Source organism: Zonotrichia albicollis, chromosome 1 (assembly GCF_047830755.1).
Source record: "Zonotrichia albicollis isolate bZonAlb1 chromosome 1, bZonAlb1.hap1, whole genome shotgun sequence".
Classification (NCBI taxonomy): domain Eukaryota; kingdom Metazoa; phylum Chordata; class Aves; order Passeriformes; family Passerellidae; genus Zonotrichia; species Zonotrichia albicollis.
In genome coordinates, this window is record NC_133819.1 from 121,565,058 (window position 1) to 121,588,517 (window position 23,460).

Below are 23,460 nucleotides of genomic sequence, written 5' to 3' on the forward strand. Positions count from 1 at the left end.
AAACTTCCTTTCCTTGCATTAGTTTCCTCATCTCACCATCATTTTGCTGAAAATAAGAGAACTGCAGGATAAGCCTTGTTTTGGTAGGAATGGCAAAAGGTTGCAGATGTTTGAAGGTCTTTAAAATAACTTTTATTTCTAAAATGTTTAATATAAGTAGTTTTTCTGCCTCATCCATTTCCCAGAGACAAGATAAAATCATTCTTTACATTGTACATTCTGGAATGCTACAAGTACAAGCATTCTTGTAGCTCCTTTTTTTTTTTTTTTTTAATTGACCAATCAAACCTTTTCAACTGTCTTAAATACACCATTTGGCATGGCAAGGAGAACAAACCCGTAACTCTTATCATCTCCACATCTGAGGTCAGCCTCTGCTGACACTGCCATGAAAGATGCCCATTTCATCCTGACTGATAAAAAAAAAGTACTCATAATGAACTGTTCTCACATTAAGCCAGGTGATAAACATTTTCAGCCAATATAGTCCTGAAATGGAATTGCAAGTAACAACTAGCTGGAATTTCAATTCATTACCAATGCCTGTTGCTTTTTTAAAACCTACCAATCCATCTACCCTCCAGTGCTTTAGTGCTATTTCTTATAGCCTTCTATGAACAAATGAAGACACAACAGAAACCTGTTGAAATCTCTAAAGCCATGTAAAACCCGAAGGCATTAAAATTTATTAAATGATGCAATAACAACAGAATTCTTTATTTACAATAGCATTATTTAACATCAAATAAGCAAATAGCATCAGCAAAGCAATATTAACTTGCATAAATGTATTTAAAATTTCTCTGAATATATCTACCTTTGCATAAACTGCTAACACTAGAAATACAAACATCAATGCAGGTGAACAAAGTGATGTTCAGAGTCAACTCCGTTTTGAAAATAAATCACAACCTGAAACACTGTAAGCTTTCTCCTGAAGAACCATAGTTTATATATTGCTTAATTTTACCCTTGTATAATCTTTTCATATACACACATCTCAGATGCAACTTCATGATGAACTGTACAAATAAAACCCACAAATGACATAAAGGGAAAAAAATTAAATGACAGTAAATGTTTGAAGAAATGTGTCCATCATCTCTATTGAACAACATAAAGATTAAGTGATGATGCACTTATTCCAAAATTGTACACAATTCACTATACAAATATAATACATCAGACAGCTATGTAGGAATATACAAGACTTAAAAACAGATCTAAGGCATTATGCTAGATTTTAGCATTTTGAGGTTCTTGCACATAGCTTTTACCTGTAGTAAGAAACTTAAAAGATTTTGTTTTAGTCTACAAAGAAACACCAGGGAGAAAATTCTAATTAAAATCAAAGCCACTACAGTAAATTTTCTTTTGTGCAGAGAATGCTTTTGCTCTTAGGCAGCATACTACCATACAAATACTAGAAAACTTTTAAATTCACACCAACAATTAATGGCTTAAGTTGCATTTCAAAACTGATTGTGTATCTTTGGGTTCTGCAAGTGGAGCTGTGCCACCCATTTCGTCTGTTAAGCCCATATGAATTCCGCTTTTAAACAAAGATTAAAAAATGTATTGTATAAACTGCAAAAACATTGCTTTTAATTAATACAGGCCCAAAGGGATACCGGTGTGGGACAATATTTTAAGGATTGAGTACAAATTAACTCCTTGTAGCAAAACAGCTCACTTCACTTTTTAAACTCACCACATTACATGAACACTTAAACGGGTCGTACGACCATGTATATATGCTTATTTTTCACATTATGCGCCTTTCACATTTAATAATGTAAATAGAACACTGATTAATTGTTCTCTTAAAACAAAATCCAAGTACTTTCTCCGACAAATTTACTGTATACAGGATGAAAAATACTGATAATGAAGGGAATTGATTTGGCTTTTTTGTTTCTATAGTGATCAATATGATCAGAAGATTCCTTCACTCACTTTTCTCTTTCATTACTTAGAAGACGACAAAAGTCACAATGAACCCAAACGGAGCCGAAGTGATAGGTACAATCTCCTTTCTTTCAAAATGGCAATGGATGATGAAGTATCATAATCACTACAGATAAGGGTTTGCAGGTCTGTTGTGAAATGGGACAAATTTAAACTATTTTTTTCCACTGTGAAAAAGAATAATCTATCTGCAGAGGTTATGGTTAAGAACCAAAAAAGAATGGAATAGCAACAAAATTATTTTTAAACTCATTTACACTTCGTGGTGCATGAAATTAATTCCTTCAAATTTATACATTTCGTATATAAGTAATTTTTTTGTCAGATACATAATGCAAGTTCAAGACCAATGTTGTAGTAATGAGGCTGTGGAGGTTAGGACTGATGGTTATTATGTCCCATCAGCAGGTCAAAGAATGGCTCAGCTGACTAAGCATTCTGTTTGAGTTCTGCAACAGAATGGTGACAGCTGAAAACGTCTTGCTTCTCCAAAATGGTGGCACTGTCTTCTTTAAGGACAAACACAGACACAGCCTTTGTCATATTTTCCTCAGCCTTAACATAGAATAGCTGCTATTTTATTTGAACTCCCACCTGAATACCAAAACAAATTAAATGACAACAAGACAAACTTTTCAATCCCAAAAGGCTGATGAGATATTATAAAATGCATTGCATTTTACATTTAATCAAAAAATTTGTGTTCAGGTTAGAAAGTTTGTGGATTAGTGTCCTGGTTCCGGCCAGGATAGGGTTAACTTTTGCAGAAGCCAGGAGAGGGCATGGCTAGGACCCAGAGGTTATCCTATAACACCTCACATCATTCCCGGGGTGGGGAAGGGAGTCTCTTCCCAGGAGAAGGGCTCTCTTCTGGATCAGCGCAGTGGCGGAGGGAGCATCGGGCATGTCGTGAGTTTCCGTCTGTCTCTTTCTTGTACCCTCTGTCACTAGTACTGAAGTTGTAACTGTTTTCTTATCTCATTGCTGTTTTCAGTAAATTGTTCTTATCTCAACCCATGATCTTTACCTTCCGTTCCTCCAATTCCCCTCTCCAGTCCTCCACATGAAAAGATGGAAGGGGAGCAAATGGGCTCACGGTTTGGAGAGTCTCAGTGGGAGCACTAAATTAGGGAATACTATTCCTAAACAATTAGGAATCAGCAGAAAGAAAACAGGTCAAACTCATCAATTTCTAATATTCCAAGTCCTCAGAAAGTGATGTATAGTAAAAGATTATTCAAACCACAGTGGGCAAGGAAAAAAAGCAACACGCCTTAACAGTGGCCTGCTTAGTAACAGTTTTTCTAAGATTTGTTACGAAAGGATATAAACATACAAAAATCAAGAACTGGTTCCTACAGTGGCTGCATATAATATAGGTTAATTAAATGGTATTATGAGCAGAATCACAAGGCTTAGAAAATGAGAAGTCTCAAGCCTACAAATTAGGTCTAATCAAGGCATTGTGATCCTTTACAAAACACTTTTCCAGGAGACACACACGGCTAAGAAGATATCTAATTTAATACTGAAGTACCTCATTTGGAATCAACTTCACAACATGTATATCTCACAAAAATTATACAAGTAAAACACTTAAGTTTTCAACTTAAATTATTGCTTGTTTACATATAAACTGGATTTTATGTACCTTACAAAACGTCTTCGTAGTCCACACTGCTTTAAAATAATCAGAAACATGATAGTGGTGAAGTCTGTAGTGATATCTGCTATAGGTATTACAGGAATTGTTATTTTCCCAGCTAAGGGGATGGGAACCAGAAATTATCATGCTTTAAAGCAGGTATCTTTGATATTATGCACCAATTCTGCCACTACCATAATCATTACATGCATTACCATTGAACTCTGCTGTTCGGCATCCAGTAACCGGCTGTGCAGATTGCTGGAAACACACCTAAGGAAATAACGGAGTAACCTGTTTTTTAATTCTACTAGAAAGAGTAAGATGACAGAGGTCAGGAGAGCCAGGTTAAAAAAAAAACAGATTTGCTGATTGTTAGGAATTTAATTAAATGAGAATGTAACCAACTTGTATGTTTGGATTAATGACTTGCATCATAAACACTACCACAAAACCCAATCAAATCACCCCTTATAAACAGCCCTCTCACAGGGTAATTTTCATCTGTTTCACAACTTTAACCCCATTCAAAATTGGTCTGTATAGTTTTCTGCATCAGTTGATCTTCTCTGACTTGCTGTCAGTGGAACATGCTTGTTGGAGGTCTCTAAATGTACCAGACGTTGCTTTTATGCCCTCCTCCATGCCTCCTCTCTGCCCCAAAATGCAGGCCTTAGTCTAAAACACCAGTTTTCAGACAGAACTGAATCCTTTGCACCAGACTGTGTAAGCCAGGGAAAACAAAGCAAAAAAACCCCAAGGTCTAGAACTAAACAGAAACAGAACGAGAGCATGGTTGTTTTTCCTTAAATACATACATTTAAATACATTCAATCTGACATGGTTTATGAAAATTGCCTGTCAACATTTACTTTGCAGGAGAGATCTAAGTTGCACTAAGGTGAATGCAGTGAACAGACTGAGCAATGTCTGTACGCTAGCTCCAGACTGTCAAAGAAGAGGCTGCTCTTGGGCAACGCCCCCGGCTCCCCTCGGGAAGGCAGGGCTGAGTCCTGTTGGCAGCAGGCAGCCGCCGGGGCCGGCAGCTCCGCGGGGACAGACAAACAGACACAGCTCTTCAAACTGGTAAGGATTTGGGGCCGTCAGCCCAGTCAGCTGAAGAAAGGAGCAACCAAACCACCCTCAGGGTCAGCAATATTTCTGCAAAAGAAGAGAAATGGGGGGAAAAACAAATGAATTCTTCCTGCTGGGATAGTGAGGACGGACAGGTCAGTGAGATCTGGGATGCTGTCAACTGTGCACTACTGTAATGCTTTACACCTGAAATTTAATCGGAATTTATAAAGCTAAACTATTACTTGTGTACACTGATACAACTGACCAGTGATTTAGTTCCTTTGGTATCAGTGGTGGCTTGATTTCACTGCATTCTTAGGTCCTTAATTCATTCCAATTATCCTGGATATTATAATAACTCAAGATCATACATCTGTTGTAAACTCCACCTGAAGGCATAGCAATAGGGTTTAAAAGAAGTCTCATTCTCAGAATATGTGCAAAAATCTCTCAGTGCTGCATCCCTGTCAAAGAAAACAACTGCCTTGGCTCACTTTCCCTTCCAAGACTCATAATAAAAAAGGGAATAAAGAAATAAAGCCAGCTTCAGCTATGGATCCCTAGAGATGTCTTTTACCTCATAATTAATACCCTTGTGATGTCTTTACACAAATATAGTACAAACTGGTTTCAGCTGAGTTGATTATCTTCTTTCTTATTCACAAAAACATCAGGATGTGGTTTTCACAGTTGTTTTAAGACCACTCCTTCCAGTGGCTGCAATCTGTGCCTTTCTGTCTCCCTCTCCTTGTAAATGCCTTCTCCCACGGGGTGCTGTGGTCAGTCAGGTCAGAGAGTCAATCCAGCCAAACCCATCTTCCTCCTCCCCTGGGGCTGCTTTTCACTCCCATGCCGTGGCTCTGGCTGTGAAGCAGCTCTTTGCTCACAGCTTCCTGTCACGCATGAGGAAGGCCCTGTTTGCTCAGGGACAGTGCTGCTGGCTAGGCAGCTTTCTCACCAGTCCCCGTGCATGCTGCTAGGCTGCCTTCTGGAAGCTGCCTACACTATGCTTTGGACCTTACCACAGCTTCCTCTGCGCTCACACAAGGCCTAGAAATGTAGCTAGAAATGACTAGCCTAGTAGTAGAAATGTAGCCTAGAAATGACAAAGTCACTGCCAAGAGTTATCCTGCAAAGCAGGAAAGCAAGGTCCTACGTTTTATACATCTCCTATTCCCAGTTTAGCTGGTGCAGCTGGAGCTCCTTGGGTGTGAGCAGCAGAGTCCTGATCATGGCTCCTCCTTCCTTCATCACACCACAGAGACAGCACACTCACATCCCTTATGCCCTGACTAATAACAAACTAAACTTTGACTCTTCTTTCTAACACGCTGAGAGGTAACTCAGGGACCCTGTCAGTGGTTTTTGAAGTGGAAACAAAAGTGAAAATCGAAAGATGTCCTTATTTTCAGGACGGACATTTAGGAAACAGTATCTCCAGAGATATACTAAATAAACACTCCCACTATACCAGCGACTTGCAAAAAATTATGTAATGCAAAAGTTGCCCATTAGTTACACAGCTTGAACTTTCTAAAAAAAAAAAAGCAGCTTTGTAGGAGTAGTTTATGGCTCAGCTGCATGAAAAAGCAGCTGTTTAACCTCTATTACAGTTCAAAGTTCAGTGAAAAGTATTTATAGTGCATATAAACTCCATTTTCATTGACAGTCAGAGGTACATTAGTAGAATAAATGTAAAATCACCAAGTGCAGTCTGATGTACCTTTCCAAATAATTTGGGATGTTTGAAGAAGTTGCTTTTCTTCAGGTGAAACAAAGTTTCTCTTATGCATTGCTACTGTCCTTCTCATTATCATGGCACCGACACCACTATTATAATTTTACACCCCAGAGACTCCCTGCCAAAAGTCATGCCACTCATTTCTTGCCACCTGCACCCTGACTTCTCTCCACCGTCTCTTGTACCCAAAAAGGCCCACAAGAGAATTGGAGAGGCACCTTTTACCATGGCATATAGTGACAGGACAGTGGGCAATGGCTTTAAACTGAAAGAGAGTAGGTTAAGATTAGATATAAGAAGAAATTCATTACTGTGAATGTGGTGAGGCACTGGAACAGGTTGCCCAGACAAGTTGTGGATGACTCATCCCTGGAAGTATTGGATGGGGCTTTGAGCAGGCTGATCTAATGGCAGGGGGTGCCCTGTCCATGGCAGGGGGTTGGAACTACCAATTTATGATTCTGTAATAATGCCTTGGTATATAACAACTTCTGCTAGAGCAGAATACACTGCATCTTTTTATTAATCAAAGTGGTCATGAAATGGCTGCAGAAGAGACTCTTTATGTACAGATCCCCCACTCTTGGAGACTGACATTTGTATGTTTATATGAGCAAGATGAAGATGTGAGAAGAATTGGCTTTTGGGAAGTTTTAAATATATAAGAATACAAAAAAGACAGGGATACAATAAAATATATATGTATGGTTACTTCTGCCTTGCTACTTTCACATTCTTCATTTTCACTCATGTTATTAACTTCTCAGACAGATGTTTCCAATTTCCCCTATTACTCAAATTCCTCTTCTTTTACAGCAGAGAACTTAATCCAGGAGGAGGGGCCACTAGGTGGCGCCTCCCCCGCATCACTCGGCCCCTCTCTGTCAGTCCGTCCATCGTCTGTCTGTCCCTCCCTCCCCCTCCTTCTGTCTCTGTGTCTATAAAGCAATCCTCCCTCACATTAATTACTATTATCCAGGGCACTTGGAACTTGGTAAGTAAAAAGGTACCGTACCCACTCCAGCCTCAGTATATTCACAGTTCTGCTGTGCCTGTACCCCTTTTCTTACCCGTGCTGCATCTCCGTCCTGCTTTATCATATCCATTCCAGGCAGCTGGTTTGGAAAGAGATTGCCTCCCCTCATAGCAGGATCATTAACCTATTGGTAACAAGATATTAAGGAGAATGAATCAAGAAATGTCTTGGGAGGAGGGCTGGGAACTTAAAAGAAGCATTACAGACCACTACACTACTTGCATACCAACACCCACTCCTGAGATGATGCTAAAGTCAGGGAAGTGACTGTATAGCCAGGCACTCCTCTTGCACAACATGTATTTGACTTATATTATTCTGCTTTACAGTCAACAATAAAGATTTCATTCCTGATACTACAACCCTTATGCATATTTTACAAAGGTTCCATAAATTATCTCAGTGTTATCTAAAGAGGAAATCCCTGCTATCAAAGTTCTGAGAGCAGAAACATATAACTACCTTCCTAACCTCAATAACACATGGCTTTGCTGCTTGCAAGCCACCATACACTTTTTTCAAAGCCTGATGAGATAACATGTAGGCTAAATGATACCAACTACTGACTCAGTTTTAACAACACTTTCCTGTTTGCAAGCAATGGGAGAAAGGTAACATTACATGGGAAAACGTGCAGTGGCGTGCTTTCCTAAAGGATGGTCTCCACAATTTTCTGAACACAGTCACAGCAAAGTATTGAAGCTATGTGTTTCTGCACAGCCAAAAGGTCTGTCATGCTTAGCCATGTGTAATTTGCCAAATTTACAGCATAGCTTTTCCATTCAAAGCATTAATCTCACCATGTAGGAACTGGCATATAATACAAAACAGAGCCCTTCAGCAAGGTTCTGCAATATTAGAAGAAACAGTTTGCCTTACAAGTTTAACAGGGAAAGAAAGAAAACTCTTTCTAGGAAGACTTTCTTGAGTCAATTCTACTCCCTCAGAGTAGATCCCATTCTCATGACACTCTCCCTCCAGACATATATATTGGTAAGATCTTGTCTCAGACTTCTCTTGTTGAGGAAGGCTTTTGAATTCACCACACAAAGTCTTCTCATTTCAGGTCCTCCTGACTCTTATTTCTGTTGCTAGTCACTGATTTTGAAAAATACATTCATATGCAACCACGAAAAGATTGGTTTCCAATCCTGCCAGATACAAGACTACTGTTCAATGAGAAAGATTAAAAACTTAAAATATTTTTGCCTTAGGAATTTTGACTCCAAAGAAATTAAGTGCTGCAAGCCTCCTAGTGATGTTTTCTGCTCCTTGAAGTGGAGAGATTTTTAAACCTGAATGTGAAAATTGAAATCAGAAGGGAAGAGAACCACATTATTTTATTCAGAAAGAACAGACAGCTTTGCAGCTTTATTTGCATGCAACTGATGAATCCATGTTTAAAAACTGCTTTCTGCTACTAATCAATATTCATTAGAACGTGCAAGCACAAATATCTTTTCTGATTGTTTAGTAGACAAAGGGAGGTAAAAATGAAAGCAGAAATAAAAAATTGTATCCTGAATCAACAGCAGTTTTGAAACCAAAAGATGACTGCATGATTTGCCTCATGGCACTTAGGACAGGTATGGAAAAGGAAAGTAGCTCCAGGCCACAACAAAAGGAAAAAAGGCATCAATGAAGTTTCTATTAAAGAATCTCTTTGCCAGTAAGAGGCAAGAATCCTGACTGACATAGTATCAGATATTAACAAAAAACCCAACCCAAACTCAAAAAAACCCCCAAAAAAACCCTACTATTTTGTTATATGAATACATTTGCTTCAGAAGATCTTAAAACACCTGACATTAACTTTTCTGACTGCAAAACAATTCAATTAGAAAAGTATGGAGAAGAACAAAGAAATTGAAAGGTTTTTATAATTTTCTGAAGAAAGGTAAAGTGGTGTTATCATATATGAAGCCTTACTAAAAAACAGCAGGTATGTTTTACAATTCCTTTGCAATTAAGCAAAATTAATAGTCTCCCAAAAAACAAAGTTATATACAAGGTGTATAACAAGTAAAATTTCTTACCACTCCAGAGCTCCTTTAATCTGGTATGCTGAACAAAGTCAAAATACCATTTCAAGATAACTCTTCTTAAATGCCATAATAATTTTGGCCTGGCGAGTACTGCCCTGTGCAGATTAATACACAACTACTCTGACTGGACTGGGTTTACATCACATAGTGAAAAGCCTCTTTTCTTGCTCAGGTTTCAAACTGCTTCTTTGATAGCTCAGTAAATAGCACGGATCCATGATGCAAAGTAAGTAACAGGCAAAACCATGGCAGCACTCCACTGTGCCAACAAGAAGCTGAGGACAAGCTGATCACAGTAAGGTCTCTGAATGGTGCAACACCAGGAAGGTTTACTTTCTTGATGCCTGGGAAAGCTGTTTTGGACAGGAGGAACCTGCAGACCTGGCAGCCAGCATTTCAGCATTCCTGGTAGCAGCCTTCTAGAAGAACACTAGTAAGAGCAGCCTGAAGAGATTTAATGTAATTATAAGAGAGAAGATGATAATGAGACAAGATCTCATTCCTCAAATATATAAAAGAGCCTCTAAGTATATAATAATTACCAAGCCCATTTTGGCCACAACCTTTTTGCTTGGTGACGCTGGGAGCCCAGGTGGTAAACCAGAGAAGTTGGAGATAACACAAGTATGATCAGACAGACACCAAACTTAGTATTTCTGAGCTCTGGATGCATCTGTCTGATACAGCATAGTGCCACAACAAGAAAGGAAAGAGAGCCAACAAAATCTGTTTGGTACCAGGGGTAATACACCTGTTCTCAGCTGCTAAGTCAGTCCAGGCACAGCTGTTTATTATTAGGTAGTAAGATCTTACTTCCAAAACCATCCAATAGTAATAATGTTGAGTGTTTTTCAAAAGCTAGAACACATTTGCAGAGAGTAACAGTGAATCACTGTTAGTCTCACTGTGGTTAGAAAGAGACAAGCATGTGGAGTTCAAATTATGTATTGTGGAACAAAAAGTGACACTGAATAAGTAAACAGAAATGTAGGTGACAGTATAAGAAAACCCCAAAGAATGAATGAAATGGCAACAGTCAGCAGAATTACAGAAAATACAGTCATTTTGAAAACCACCAGTTACAAGAAAAAGTTCAGCACAGTCTAGGTCAATTGCTAAATAAAGACGTCACTTAAGTAAAACATTACGCCCTGAAAAAAAGGTGTCAATTTTAGTATTCAAGTATACATTTTTAGTTACTTGTGTTTCTCAAGAAAGAAAATGCAAAGCAGTACAGCACATTCCTGAGGACTAAAAAAAGTACTGTCTTGCGGTCCAGAAATGTCCCCTCAGCTGTCAGCTGGCCACCTCTGACCTAGACCAAGCATAAAACATTTGCTTGCAGATGACACAATGATGGGATGGTAAATCAGGAGGAAAGCAGGTCACTGTTACAGAATGAGCCACAGCACTTTGCTTTAACAGACACAATCTAAGAAATGCAATTTGATGGAGACAGGAGGGAGGCAACACTCCTGGGAACAAAGAATGCAGAGTATGTTGAGGAGCATTTGGGGGACCATCATAAGGGTTTCAGTGGGACATTGTCCCCCAAAGAACCAAGGCAACCCATACACTGGAAGAGAAATTACAAGCAGAACTTGACTCTACACAGCTTTGGTGCAGTCACTGTTAAATCACTGTCTCTGATTACTCCATTCATGTTTCTAGGAGGAAGTTACAACAACAGAGTTTAAGGCAGATCCAAAAAAGGAACTGATGGGCTGAAACCCAAATGTTGAGATGGATAAAGAACCTCAGCCTATTTAGCTTACTGGAAGTTAGATCTTGTAATCTAACAGGAAGGAAAAGCAATGTGACAGCTGTGCCAGGGGAAACAGCCTGCATGGAAATCTTCAAAATAAAACCAGATCTCTTTCTACAATGCAGTTTGTAAATTCAGGTTCCTAAGAAAAATTGTGTAGCACAGGTATACTGAGAAATCAGATAGGGTCACAACCTTTAAATCTCCCTTCTTTTCTTTTTTGGTTTTACTACTGTTTTACTACAGTAAATGTGTGCAACTCTATTAACCTGGTAACTAATAATAAACAAAATCTGATATAATTTGGCTTAGCAACTGGGAATATCACAGAAGGTGACAGATCTGGGAGTATCAAAATTACTTTGGGTCACCAGTATGTAGCAGCTGTAAGGGACAAATGTGATCTGCAGCTATATCTGTCAGAGTATTCCAAGAGAAATGGGGAAGAACTAGTGTCATGCACATGGCTCTGGTGCTTAGGAAATACTGATTCAAACTACAATAGCTGCAGAAAAGCAAATGCAGTTTAAAGTCTAAGAGACTGAAAAAATATGGCTTGTTTGGCTTACAAGAAAAACCCCACAAAATGCAAAACTAAACAAAATAAATCTACCCAAACTAACAACAACAACAACAAAATGTTGATAGAATCTTTCTAAAATACAGGAGAAGAAAAGAGCTACTTAAGGTAAATGACAATATTGGAAAAGTAAATATGCTGTTATCAAATTTAGGCTAGAAAAAAGTCATACATTAACAACCAGCTTTAAACTGGAACATTATGGTATCAGAAATAAGTTATAGCAAGAGATCTCTATAGCAGAAGATGTTACCTGAAGACACAAGAGGTACCTTCCTGCCAATATTTCTAAGAAAAGTCCATAATTTCAAGCCTGTATTTTTGAACAAGCTGAAGGTCAGCTTTGAAACAAATATATGAGCCTGTTAATTAACAGAATTTGTTTATCAAACACTTGAAAATAATGTACTGAGAGAGTTTAATTGCAGGCTGACAAACAGAAATGTTATTTTTTCTCATTTCAGATATCCTAAGTAGCATATCAAATAAGAATGAATGTGAATTCTCTCAGCAGAAAAGGTTACTTACCTATTGATTCAGCAACCTATTTTATATGCATCACATTACAAAAAATGTGCATTTAGTGCTTGTAAAGTTGCCACATGGATAGCTCTGACAGCTGATTGAAAATTTATTGTTTGGGGCTACAAATACTGTGGCAGTTGAATCATCTTCCAAACCCTGGCCATACAGGCAGCTTTCACTCCTCTCTCCAGTAAGGAGCTGCCTGCCATCCACTTCCAGCCTTCACTGCTGGGAAAATCAGCAACTGCAGCTGTGCCACAGACACTTACCTACTGCGAACAGGAGCTACCATCAGCATGTGCTCCCCATGGAAGCCCAGGAGCAGCTACAGTGCTCTCTACCTCACTGGTCACCCTGGCTATTCGAGTGCAGAACTAAAACCAAAGCTCTTGTATCATCATTTTTCAAGACAGCTACTAAGAGAAACATAATGCAGTGGACCTGAAAAACTACTGGAAGTAAAAGCAAATCCTCTAGCTTGTCATCTCACATCCTTAGATTCTCACCTGCTCAGGACCCATGGAGGACAACCCTGATGTAGGCACAGAGGTCGCTGAGGTCATGCTGATCTGCCCTGTCATCTGGTTCATGTTGTTCATACCACTTGTGTTGGTTGCCATGGATACACTGATGTTCATGTTATTGTTGTACATGCTGGTGCTTGCTTGCTGCCCAAAATGTGGTGGAGACTGTTGTGAAAACATGCTACAGCAAGGAATGGAAAAAGCAATGTGTCAGAAGGCTGAAGGCACTAAGAAACTTTTTAAAATATATCTTAAGCTAGAATTTCTATATACTGTCATTTATTCCAACTTCAAAGGAAAAACTAGTTTTCAGCTGCATCGATGTCTAAGGAGTAGATTTTCAAAATTTAAGGTCCCATGTCTGTGTAAAAAATGCATGCCTTTGCATGTGAAACTATGGCAGAGTACAAATCTGTTATGCACATGCAAGAACAGCCAATTAGCAGTCTAAAGGAGCTTTGTATGTATTTTAAAGTAATGTCTGGAGGGAGAGGAAAACACCTTTAACCTCCAGTGTTAGCACAGTGCAGAACTGTTGAGCTAAAATTGAAGACAGGGTAATAAACTTTCCTTTTTGCAAAATAGGCTGTTTGCATATATGAATACCAGATTTGCACATACAATTATGGCAAGTGGGCTCACAAATATAGACATGCAATTGTGCACGAATTTATTTACTAGGTCTTTGCATCAGGTTTTGAAAATATGGCACTGTAAGAAATGACATCAAGTCTAAGGTATCTATGTTTCTCTAAGGACATTTCTGAACAACTTACAGGGGAGTAACTATGGGAAACCTCATCCTAGATTTTATTCAGTCCAAATGCTTTCTGGACAGTATTTTCCTTCCCACTGAAAGCCACATGAGAGACTTCACACTTCCTAAAATGCACTTCACTGTTTACACATCAGTCTTCTCTAGTCTTTGAGCATAATTTAACAGCCAATGAAAGAATTATTACTGACAATGTGTCTGTTTAGAGGATGTGCATTAGACCGAAATACTGGAAGGGCTGCTGTGTCTCATTATCAGTGGCTGACTTTCCCTTCCCTGTGAAGCACTGCTCCCACAGCTGAGGAAATCTTTCAGGGTTAACACTCAGTCTTGCACTTGGGTACTCTGTTAGGCTACTGCTGTGCACTCTGAGACCTGGTGCAGTGCAATGGCATTCTGGGCACAGGACCAAACCCAGAAAATCCCACTATTCTCTTCCTTCCAATTCCATGTCTTTTCAGGCCACCTCACCCCATTTTTAAGTTGTTATCTGGATGGCTGAAACAGTACACTACAGATCATTGTGAATACTCAGTGGCTTGTGTAAGCACATTTGACATGTCTCTGCTGTAGAGCTGCAGCTCAGCAAAGCCAACCATTGGACTTCTGGAGCTGCCCCTGCTGCCATTTTTGGCAGAAGCCATGACAGTGGCAGCTATGCCTCCTGCAGATGCTTCAGGAAGACTGTGAGGATGATGCATGGACAAGGATGAGGGTAAGAGATAAATCAGCTGCCTTAGGGGGAATTTTACTTGGATTAGCCTCATCAATAAAATACTGGTGTTTTGGGTTACTTAAATCTTTGTCAGCTAGCTGGAAAAAGACTTGTCACTGTGCTAGGACAGTAAGCCTGAGAACTCCAGGGTGACAAAAGCACAGTGCTAGACACAGCTGTGTGCACCCCAGTGCCAATTGATAAAAGGCTGTACCTGACAGCTCCTCCCATTTTCCAAGGAAAAGCTCAGATCACTGCCATCTGGAAGCTCATTGCTGCCTACTAATAGTGTTCAACATCCAACCCATTTGATTTGGACAGACTGATTATTAGAGCTACACCCACTGGGGCAGGGGCCTCAGCTGAAAAGGTGACTGCGTGTGTGAGGTATTGCTAAAGTGCTGTCAGGGAATGACAGCTATATGCTGACCCCCAGCATGTGCAAGGACTAATGGGCTGAACCTGGTTACACTCCAGCATTTAAAGTGGGAGGTGATAATCCAGTCACTGCAATTCCAGAGCAGCAGAATGCACAGGCTCTGGCTTAGCTGATCCAGCCACGTAGAAAGCAGTGTGGGATGAAAATCATATGCAGAAGAAATGCATCCACACAAACATTAGGGGATGGAGCTCACTGCGCAGCACAGGTGCTTCTTAAGGGCACACAGTGTCTGATCAGTTGTAATAGACAAAGCAATGCATTGCGTGGATGCAGGTCTGTGCACTCACTCTGCCTGGTATGAAGACAGAATTTAAACCAACTTGTAAAGCCAAATTGAAAAGAAATCTCTTTTAGGACAGATAGTTAGCAACAAACAAACACACAAACAGTTACATAAAACGAGCCCATAGATAAGTGTAGACCATCAATGACCCCATTACTCTGTGTGCTCATTTTGGTTTTCTTCTGGATTTACCTGTTACCACCCATATTCCCTTGTGCCCACCCATTCATCTCCGTAGAGGACTGATAGGCAGGATTAGCCTGAGACTGCTGAATCATGGGGCTTTGAGTGTGAGCCAGCCTTGGTGACATCAGTGGACTCTGAGGAGTGGTGGCCCCTGTGAAGCCTGGATCAGGCTGCTGACTAATACCTGAAGAAGAAAATGAGAAATTTACCCACTGTACATTCAGAGTTAAAACAAACCAAGAGCTCAGACCTGCAAATGTGTCTTTAACCAGTCTTACTTTTATCATCTGGTAAAAGCAGATACCAAGTTTAGAGTCGGATGGACATAATTTGTTATATCAGCAGAACTTTCACATAATATATTATATAATATAATTATAACATAACTTATCCAGTAGGTATAAATAAAGAAACTGTATAGCAGTAACTGTATGGAGGTAACTGTCCAGAACAGGTTTGTGGCTTTGTAAAACAAAGAAAGGAGATGGTATTAATTATATTACACATTGGGTATGGGGTAGGAAATGGAATGCCTTATTTAAAACTGATTTATATTACTTAAACTGAAGAGGCTTTTGTTTAGTTCACTCAAAATTCAGAAGCCATCAAGCAAATACATACACATATATGTGTTTGTGTGTGTGTACATGTATTTATCTGCATATATCTATATATAAATAAACACACACACTGCACTGCTGCTGCTGCTCAAAGAAAGAGCAGTGCTTGGAGAATAACTGGTACTAGAGCTAGGAAAGTGGAACCTCCAAGGGGTCCAAACTGCCACGTTTTCCACTGTTCCCAGAGAGCCAGGCAAGAGCCTGTGGATCAGGGGCTCGGACCCAGCACTGGGGGCACACAGAGGAGTAAAGACTGACAAAATTCACTGAGGGGAAGTGGAAGCAGTACCGTAGTTCGGAGGAAATGGGAACTGCTGTGCGTTTGCCTGCGGGATGCGCGGGTTGCTCATGGTTGCCGGGATGCCGCCGGTGGCCACCATGCTGGGGGTCATGCTCAAGCCTTGGCCTCGCATCATCAGCGTGCGCTGCTGCACCTGCTGCTGCTGCTGCTGCATCTGCCGCTGCCGCAGGTGCTGGCTCAGGATCTCCCGCTGCCTCTGCGCCAGCATCTGCGCATTGATGGGGCCCTGGGGAAAACCACCACCCATCCGTCAGCAACCCTTCCAAGGCAACCCAGCCAGCAGAGGCATCTCCACTAGAGCAATCTCAAAGATTCCAGCTTTTTTCCCCCTCACAACACAACTAGCAGAAATACAAAGCAGGAGAGAATAAACTTGCTAATGCTTCTGCTGGGAAAGCCTTCCAACACTGCAAGAGTCAGTAACTGAAATAATACCAGTGTTTAAGGCTGCAGTGATTTGTATTTGCAAATGGAGCAGTTCATTAAAAGCACACATCTTTAGGAAATGAGAAGCAATGGTTAAAAAAGCAGTTATATAAAATCTTTTTTAAACTGTCATCCATCCTATGTAAAAATGGGAATGACTCTCAGAAACGAAACAGCAAAATACTCCCTTATCACATAAGATTGCAATATTTGTATTGAAATTGTACTTGCCACACAGCATAACTATTGCATTATATTGGGGCAAGAAAGCAAAAAAGGAAGCGACTTTCTTTTTTAAAAGGTATTATTTTTCTCACCTGTGTTGGCACTCCAGTTCTCAAAGACAGATTCATATTGGAGACGCTGCTGATCTGGTTTATCAGTGGCTGCCGATTCTAAAGAGAAAAAAAACCAAACCACCCCAACACCAAAACCCAAAAGTTTTTAGAAGGGAAGGCAAAACAAGAAGTGTTACATACAAAGTCATACAGATATACTTCCCTGATCAGCTGGTCTGTAGACCTAATTCTACATATCCAAGCAGTGACTAATTTTCCTCCTCAAATCCTACTCCCATTCACAGAATACTGCTTCTTAAAGAGATAATACAGCATGAAAATAACAACACGGGCACTACGCTGTTTACACCAAACATGCTCCCTTCACAGTTCCTGTTCTTTTCAATTTGGGACTGGACTGTTGAGGTTTACTCCAAACTAGACCTCATTCTGATGACTGAAGTCAGAAATGATGTTTCCTCCTTAAATACCATAAGCATTGGTATCTCACTGACAGTACTACAAACCTATGTATTTAAAAACAAAACAAGAAACAAGAACTTAATTCTCAGAAGCAGACCAAGGCCGAGGAAAAAAAAGGATGTAGGATGTAGGCAACAGGCAGCAATAAAAGCAGTTAGATTGGCAGAAGAGTCAAGATAAAGCAAATAGAAAAAGACGTATATAACAAAAAGCACCAATGTAACCTTGCTCAAAGACTTAGTGAGACCTAGACTTAAATAATACACTTACTAGATTTAAATACTGGACTTAAATACTAGACTTAAATAAAAAATGCTTGTATTGTTCAAAGAACAATATGAAGGTGCCAAAAAAGAAGACCAACAAAGAGAACGAGCAAGGCACTATCTTGTCCAAACTCACTGTGGCTCCTGTTAGATTTTAGCTGAGAAGGGGAAAGAAGCAAGAGCCGCTCTCTTTGGAGCAGGCTGACCGCACGTGCCGCCCAGGAGAGAGAGCAGGGCACGGACGGGGCCGTACCTGCTGTGCCTGGAGCCGGTGCTGCAGCTGGAGGCGCAGCTGGTTGGGCTGGTTCTGCACGATGCCGGCGGGGCGCAGGCCGGGCCGTGGCTGCATGCGCAGGGCGGCGTAGCCCGGGCGCTGCCCCATGCCATGGAAGCCGGGCTCCTGCATGGGCGCGTAGCTGCCCTGCGCCATCTGCGCCTGCGCCGCGTACTGCTGCGAGAACACCGGAGCCTTCTGCTCCAGCAGCATGCTGGACTCCTGGCTCGGGAACGTCTCGGGGTCGACAGCTTGGCTCTGCAGAAACACACCAACAACAGGAACAGTTGGTGGGACGTGGCTTTCCAGAGGATTATATGGGACTAATACAGACAGCCTGCGAAAACAACCTTCTAGGATGGGAATGTTTTGAAACAGAAAATCACATTAGCTCTCTTTAGCTCAATATAAAACTTAAAAATAAGCAGAACTGCATATTTGAGTATCAAAATATATTCACAGAGACAAATTCCTCCTCTCTCTTTTCCTTTGTTATGCTGGTTTTTTTCTTTATAAAACCCCTTAATCTTTCTTGTGTTCTTTACACAGACATTGCATTACTCTTCCAATGAATAAAAACCTGAAACAACAAATGCTAGATCAAAATCTGTAAATGAAGTGATGCTACCATATTTTTGCCGTTTAATCTGAAATACATTACAAGGTATTACAAATGAATAAGTAGATTTTTATCAGTATCTTTTAACAAAATAATGACTTTAAATAAAGATGCCTGAAACTATTACAGAAGCTAATGTGAACAGAGTGCCCAATTCTTTCAGGGCACTTTTGCACTAACTGATTATCCATTAGCATAAATAAACTAACACAATTCTGAATTCAATTCTAGATTCTCCCCTAATATTTGCTCTAGCCAGAATAATTTCATAGCTTATTCCACACTGACCTTGAAAATGAAGTTAATCTAAATTTCAGTGCCCTCATGAAAGAAAGTCTTTAAGCTGCTGTAAAATGTTCGAAGACTATTTTAAAAAACATGTTTTAAAATGAAGAGGTCCTCTTATCTGCAAGATCCTTTAACTTTTTCCATGGAATTATTAATTAAATAGAAACATATTTACTGCTTAGTTTGAAATACACCATTATTAATATTTTTTGGTGGTGGCATTCCAAAACCTATATAATATTGCATGAAAGATTCATAGTGCAAAATTGAAGTTCACCAATAAATTCTATCTCCAGCTCTACACCTCACTGACTTCTGTGTTGTACCAAATAGGCTTGGAGATAGCTTTCTCATGTTCAAAGCAGAATTTCATTGGTCCTATTTCATATCTAAAATGCAGAGCTAGTTCACAGCTATGCTCAGGGTGCTGATGAGTGCCGGGGAATGAAATGGGTATTGCAGGTTCCTCTGAGAATATTAAGTCATTGTACAGACATATAATGATTTTGGAAATAAAATTCTGATGCCAGAAATGTCAGGAACTAACTTTTACTCAAAATACTTTCATTTTTACCACTTTTTTTTTTGCACCATATTAGACTGAAACAGGTAAGAACCATGTGGAAGTCAACAAAAATAACTGTGGGGAAGAATGGATGAAAAAGCAAAGAACAAAGTGTAGCAAGCATGCTCGAAATGTGAAAAAAAAAATTACAGTTTAAGTGCTTGGAATGGAATCAGCTGCCTCAGATAAATCTCATCCTTTAACACACATTAATCATCTAAGGAAAAAACCATGGGTGAATTTACACATCTCAGGTCTGCTAATCCAAAAGCTTGTTGCCCCCATCACACTAAACTCTTGATCCTGCTCCTTGGCTCCTATTCAGGCTCTTATTTTCCTCTTTCTGTTGCTGGCCATGATCTTACCTTTTGTCCCCCTACAGCTGTTCCTCTGACCACTATTTTTTTGTTTTGTTGTATAAAGCAGGTCAGAAGAAGAAACAGATCTAGGTGAGGGTGGCAGGGGAGAGGAAGAGAGACTAAACCAGGGGCTGAGGGAAAGTTTTCAGGTGACACTGAACCATTAAATGGACTGCCACCATTCTAGCTTGCAAGAAATGTTTTCAACTTTTTCAACTCCACCTTGACAACATATTTTATAAAAGCAATATCTAATACATGCAAAATACTATGTCCAGTATACCTGGCTCACTAGCTCTGGTATTCCTAGAGCCCTGTCGATTTCTTCTAAACCATCAAAATTCCTTAATGCCATGTAAAGCTGATCCAGGAGAGCACCCTCATCACTTGGTGACTCTGATGAAGGATGATTACACAAGAGATCATCTGGTGAGCTGCCAAATGGTTGCCTGTGAAAACATGAACAGAGGGTTGGTAAACAGCTGCTCGAAAACATGGAATAATATCAGAGGATTAGTACTCAAACTGAACTAACAAGTAGAGACAGAAATTATTTTAATTGCTGCCAATTTTGGTTAGAAAGTTATTCTGGTGGAAGTTATGCTACCCAAAGAAATAACTAACTGATTAATGCCTGTCAAGACCCTACAAGGGTGGTAAACCTGACAAGCAGGAAAGCCCAATAAAGGTAGCCTAAGTGCTGACTGCATATTACAGGGTCAACAGAGGAACTGAGAAGTCAGTATAGAATACAGTCACTGAAGACAAAAGGATAAATAATTTCTGAAAGTTTTAAAATTAGTTGTAACTATTTTTAAAACTAGTTCTAACTTTGAATGTCTCATGTCAGATCAAGTATATTACCACAAGTAGTACTCATTTCCATAGACTCTCCCCTTAGCTGGTTTTCTGACAGGCTAAACAAGCAAAAGAGGTCACAGATGGGTCCATGGATTGTCTGAGCTCTCAAAAACTGAACATCTGGAAGAGCTGGGCAGAAGCTGAGGGAGCAGGGAGAAAAGGACATTCCCCTTTTTGCTTGCAGCAAAACACTGCATCAGCTTATCCCAAATGCACACTTGGGTATCAGTTTATACACTTGGTTATGTGCCCTGGAAAGCCATCAGCAAGAACTTGGGTACTGTCAGGCAGCATGTGATGACTCTATAAATCCTGCTTACCTCACCCCTGAATTTGTATGCGAAGCACACTTGCAGTTACAAAGGCAGAATAAAGATTTGTTATAAACCCAAAGGACAAAACTTCCTGAGAAACAAACTAAATCTAAAATGACACCTTATCTGCAGCCATATGACAGGTTTTTGTTCTGCAGTTCACACACCTGCCCTGCTTCACGCACGCTACCACAGAACTGCAACAGAAAATAAAAAGAGCAGAGCATTCTGCAGGCAAGGGCAGCTACAATATGCACATCCCACAAGAATCCCATCCCAGATAATTACTCAGAGACAACAAAAGCTGTCACCCATGGAGGGAAGAAAAGCACTGTATGTGAACCCTTTTTACATGTCTGTTTAGAAAAAACAAAGAAACATGTTTGTGTATTTAGTTTCCATAATGAGATATATGGTTGCCATGGAAGTCTAATCTCTATGTCGAAGCTGAGCAGGAGAGCTGCATCGTCAGGCTGCACACTGAATGAACTCAGTGTGGCAGGCAGGAAAACTAATAAAAATATATTCTTTTTAATTGGATCCCAGACAGTAAAAAAAAAAATAGGAAGGATGTATGACACACCTTTAAAACATTGCAAAGTATTAATCAAACTCATGCATAGAGAAATTTTTCTAACTCTCATAGATGAAATTATAAATCAGCAAAAAGGAAAGAGGAAAAAAATTCCTTTGATTAAAATTGCTTATAAACTCTAAAGATAACTTCTAAGAAGGGTTCTATTATATGGAAAAACAGTTGATGAGGCTAGCAAAAAACCCTCTCCGATATTGCAAATGAGTGTGAACACACACGATAAAGAAAACTAAAACATTTGTCAAATCCTCTATACTAAAAATGACAACTGCTTACAATTTCTCCATTTCTTTTATATACCCCAATGAAAATTTTAATTTTTAATTTAAGAATTATTTTTACTCATTTAATACATGGCAACCATCAGATTATAAAAATAGCCATCTTGGGGATTAGTAAAGCAAGAAATGGCAGCTTGAACTGATTAATCGTCTCTGGTTGGGGTGTAAATGATCAAAATATTGGTACTTTCAGATGCAATGCAATGGCAATTTTTTTCACCATCTTCAGATATAAGGAAATTACTATATGGAAATAAGGAAATTATTCAGCTGTAAGGAAATTGTGGCAAAGGTAAAAAAATGGAAGAATTAACTGCCTGGCTTGCTGACCAGACATGAGCCTGTGTTTTCTTTTAAGGTGTAGTTTTTGAAGTGAATAATTCAGTTATACAAACACTGCATTTTGCATATGCTGACTGAGGGAAACACCAGGAAACATCTTGAAAAGCATGGAATATAACAAAGAAAATGCCACATATATTTATGGCTAATACTTTCAGGCATCCTAATGAAAATTAAGAGAATGTAGTCAGAAGATAAACTTTTTTCAAACATACTTTTTTTCCAAATGTATCCACCTAATTTTCTTTTCAGTGATCCCTCAATTTACTACTTACACAATTGAAAATATTTCAACGTTTTGCACTTGCTTGTCCATTTTGCCTTCCTTAGACATTCCACATATACACAGTCTCTCTAAAATAAGCTGCAGACCTTTTGGAGAAGACATGGCTCTTTTTTAAGAAGTGTAAGCTGCTTATAACAGTTGTGCCATCACTTAAAACTCTTGATGATGAATGAAGCTATGAATACATTACATATGAATTAATGAGTTGTGACCAAACTGCAGTTCTGACTACCTGAGGAGGAGTTAACTTCAGGAAGAGGCAGCCTTCCTTTCACTTCATCTTTCCTTCCTCCTCTTTTACAGAATTTAGGTCAATTAAAAGAACCCAAACAAAACATAATTAACCATGTCCTACATCACTTAAAATGCTACCCTGCTGCAGGAAGGGACAGATATTATGACTACACAGTCATGGCTAGTACTACTGGCACTCTTCCACATTTAGTGTTAAGTGTAATTGTTAATAACAAGAACAGCAAAATCAGACAGAATCATGTCCGCATTAATGCTCCAGAGGTGAAAAATGGTGCAACTATAACTCAAGTGCTGGCAGCATTCACCGTGATACAGAACTTTCAATTCATTCAGCACATTACATGGTAAAGAGAGCATTTATAAATATTATTGGAACACACATACATTTTGTGAGCACAACATAATACAACGATTAAATTGATGTACATTTGGTGGATGTTCTATGCAGAACTTTCTTTCCATGAGAGGTGTAAATTAAAGGCCTGCAAAATCTCTCTGTGTTCTGATGTGACACCAAGACTCACCTGTTCTGATTACCAAAAGTTGCCTGTTCTATAGGCAAGATGCTGTCTGGCCACGGTGCAGTCTGATTTGGAGGCGCCTGCTGTTGGCTATACTGAGGTCCTCCCATGTTCATTTCCAATTCAGATGGCCCTAATCAAGAACAAAACAACCATGTAACTTTTCTGAAGAGAAGCTACTTGCATGTTAGTTCTTAAAATTGAGTTACCTATATTATG

At 39.6% G+C, this 23,460-nt stretch overlaps 1 protein-coding gene across 6 annotated transcripts in view; it reads right to left on the reverse strand.

Annotated features, from left to right (window-relative positions):
• Positions 1–223: 223 nt before the first annotated feature.
• Positions 224–23,460, reverse strand: part of NCOA2 (nuclear receptor coactivator 2) — a 189,412-nt gene continuing 166,175 nt past the window's right edge. For all 6 annotated transcript variants that reach the window (XM_074552288.1, XM_074552309.1, XM_074552281.1 and 3 more), the window contains 9 exons: positions 23,245–23,374; positions 20,070–20,235; positions 17,935–18,213; positions 16,972–17,049; positions 16,217–16,454; positions 15,314–15,491; positions 12,889–13,087; positions 7,502–7,591; positions 224–4,774 (listed from right to left, as the gene is read on the reverse strand). In XM_074552288.1, coding sequence (XP_074408389.1) covers positions 4,763–4,774; positions 7,502–7,591; positions 12,889–13,087; positions 15,314–15,491; positions 16,217–16,454; positions 16,972–17,049; positions 17,935–18,213; positions 20,070–20,235; positions 23,245–23,374 — 1,370 coding nt within the window. In that variant the 3' untranslated portion in view covers positions 224–4,762. The remainder of the gene's footprint in view (positions 4,775–7,501; positions 7,592–12,888; positions 13,088–15,313; positions 15,492–16,216; positions 16,455–16,971; positions 17,050–17,934; positions 18,214–20,069; positions 20,236–23,244; positions 23,375–23,460) is intronic.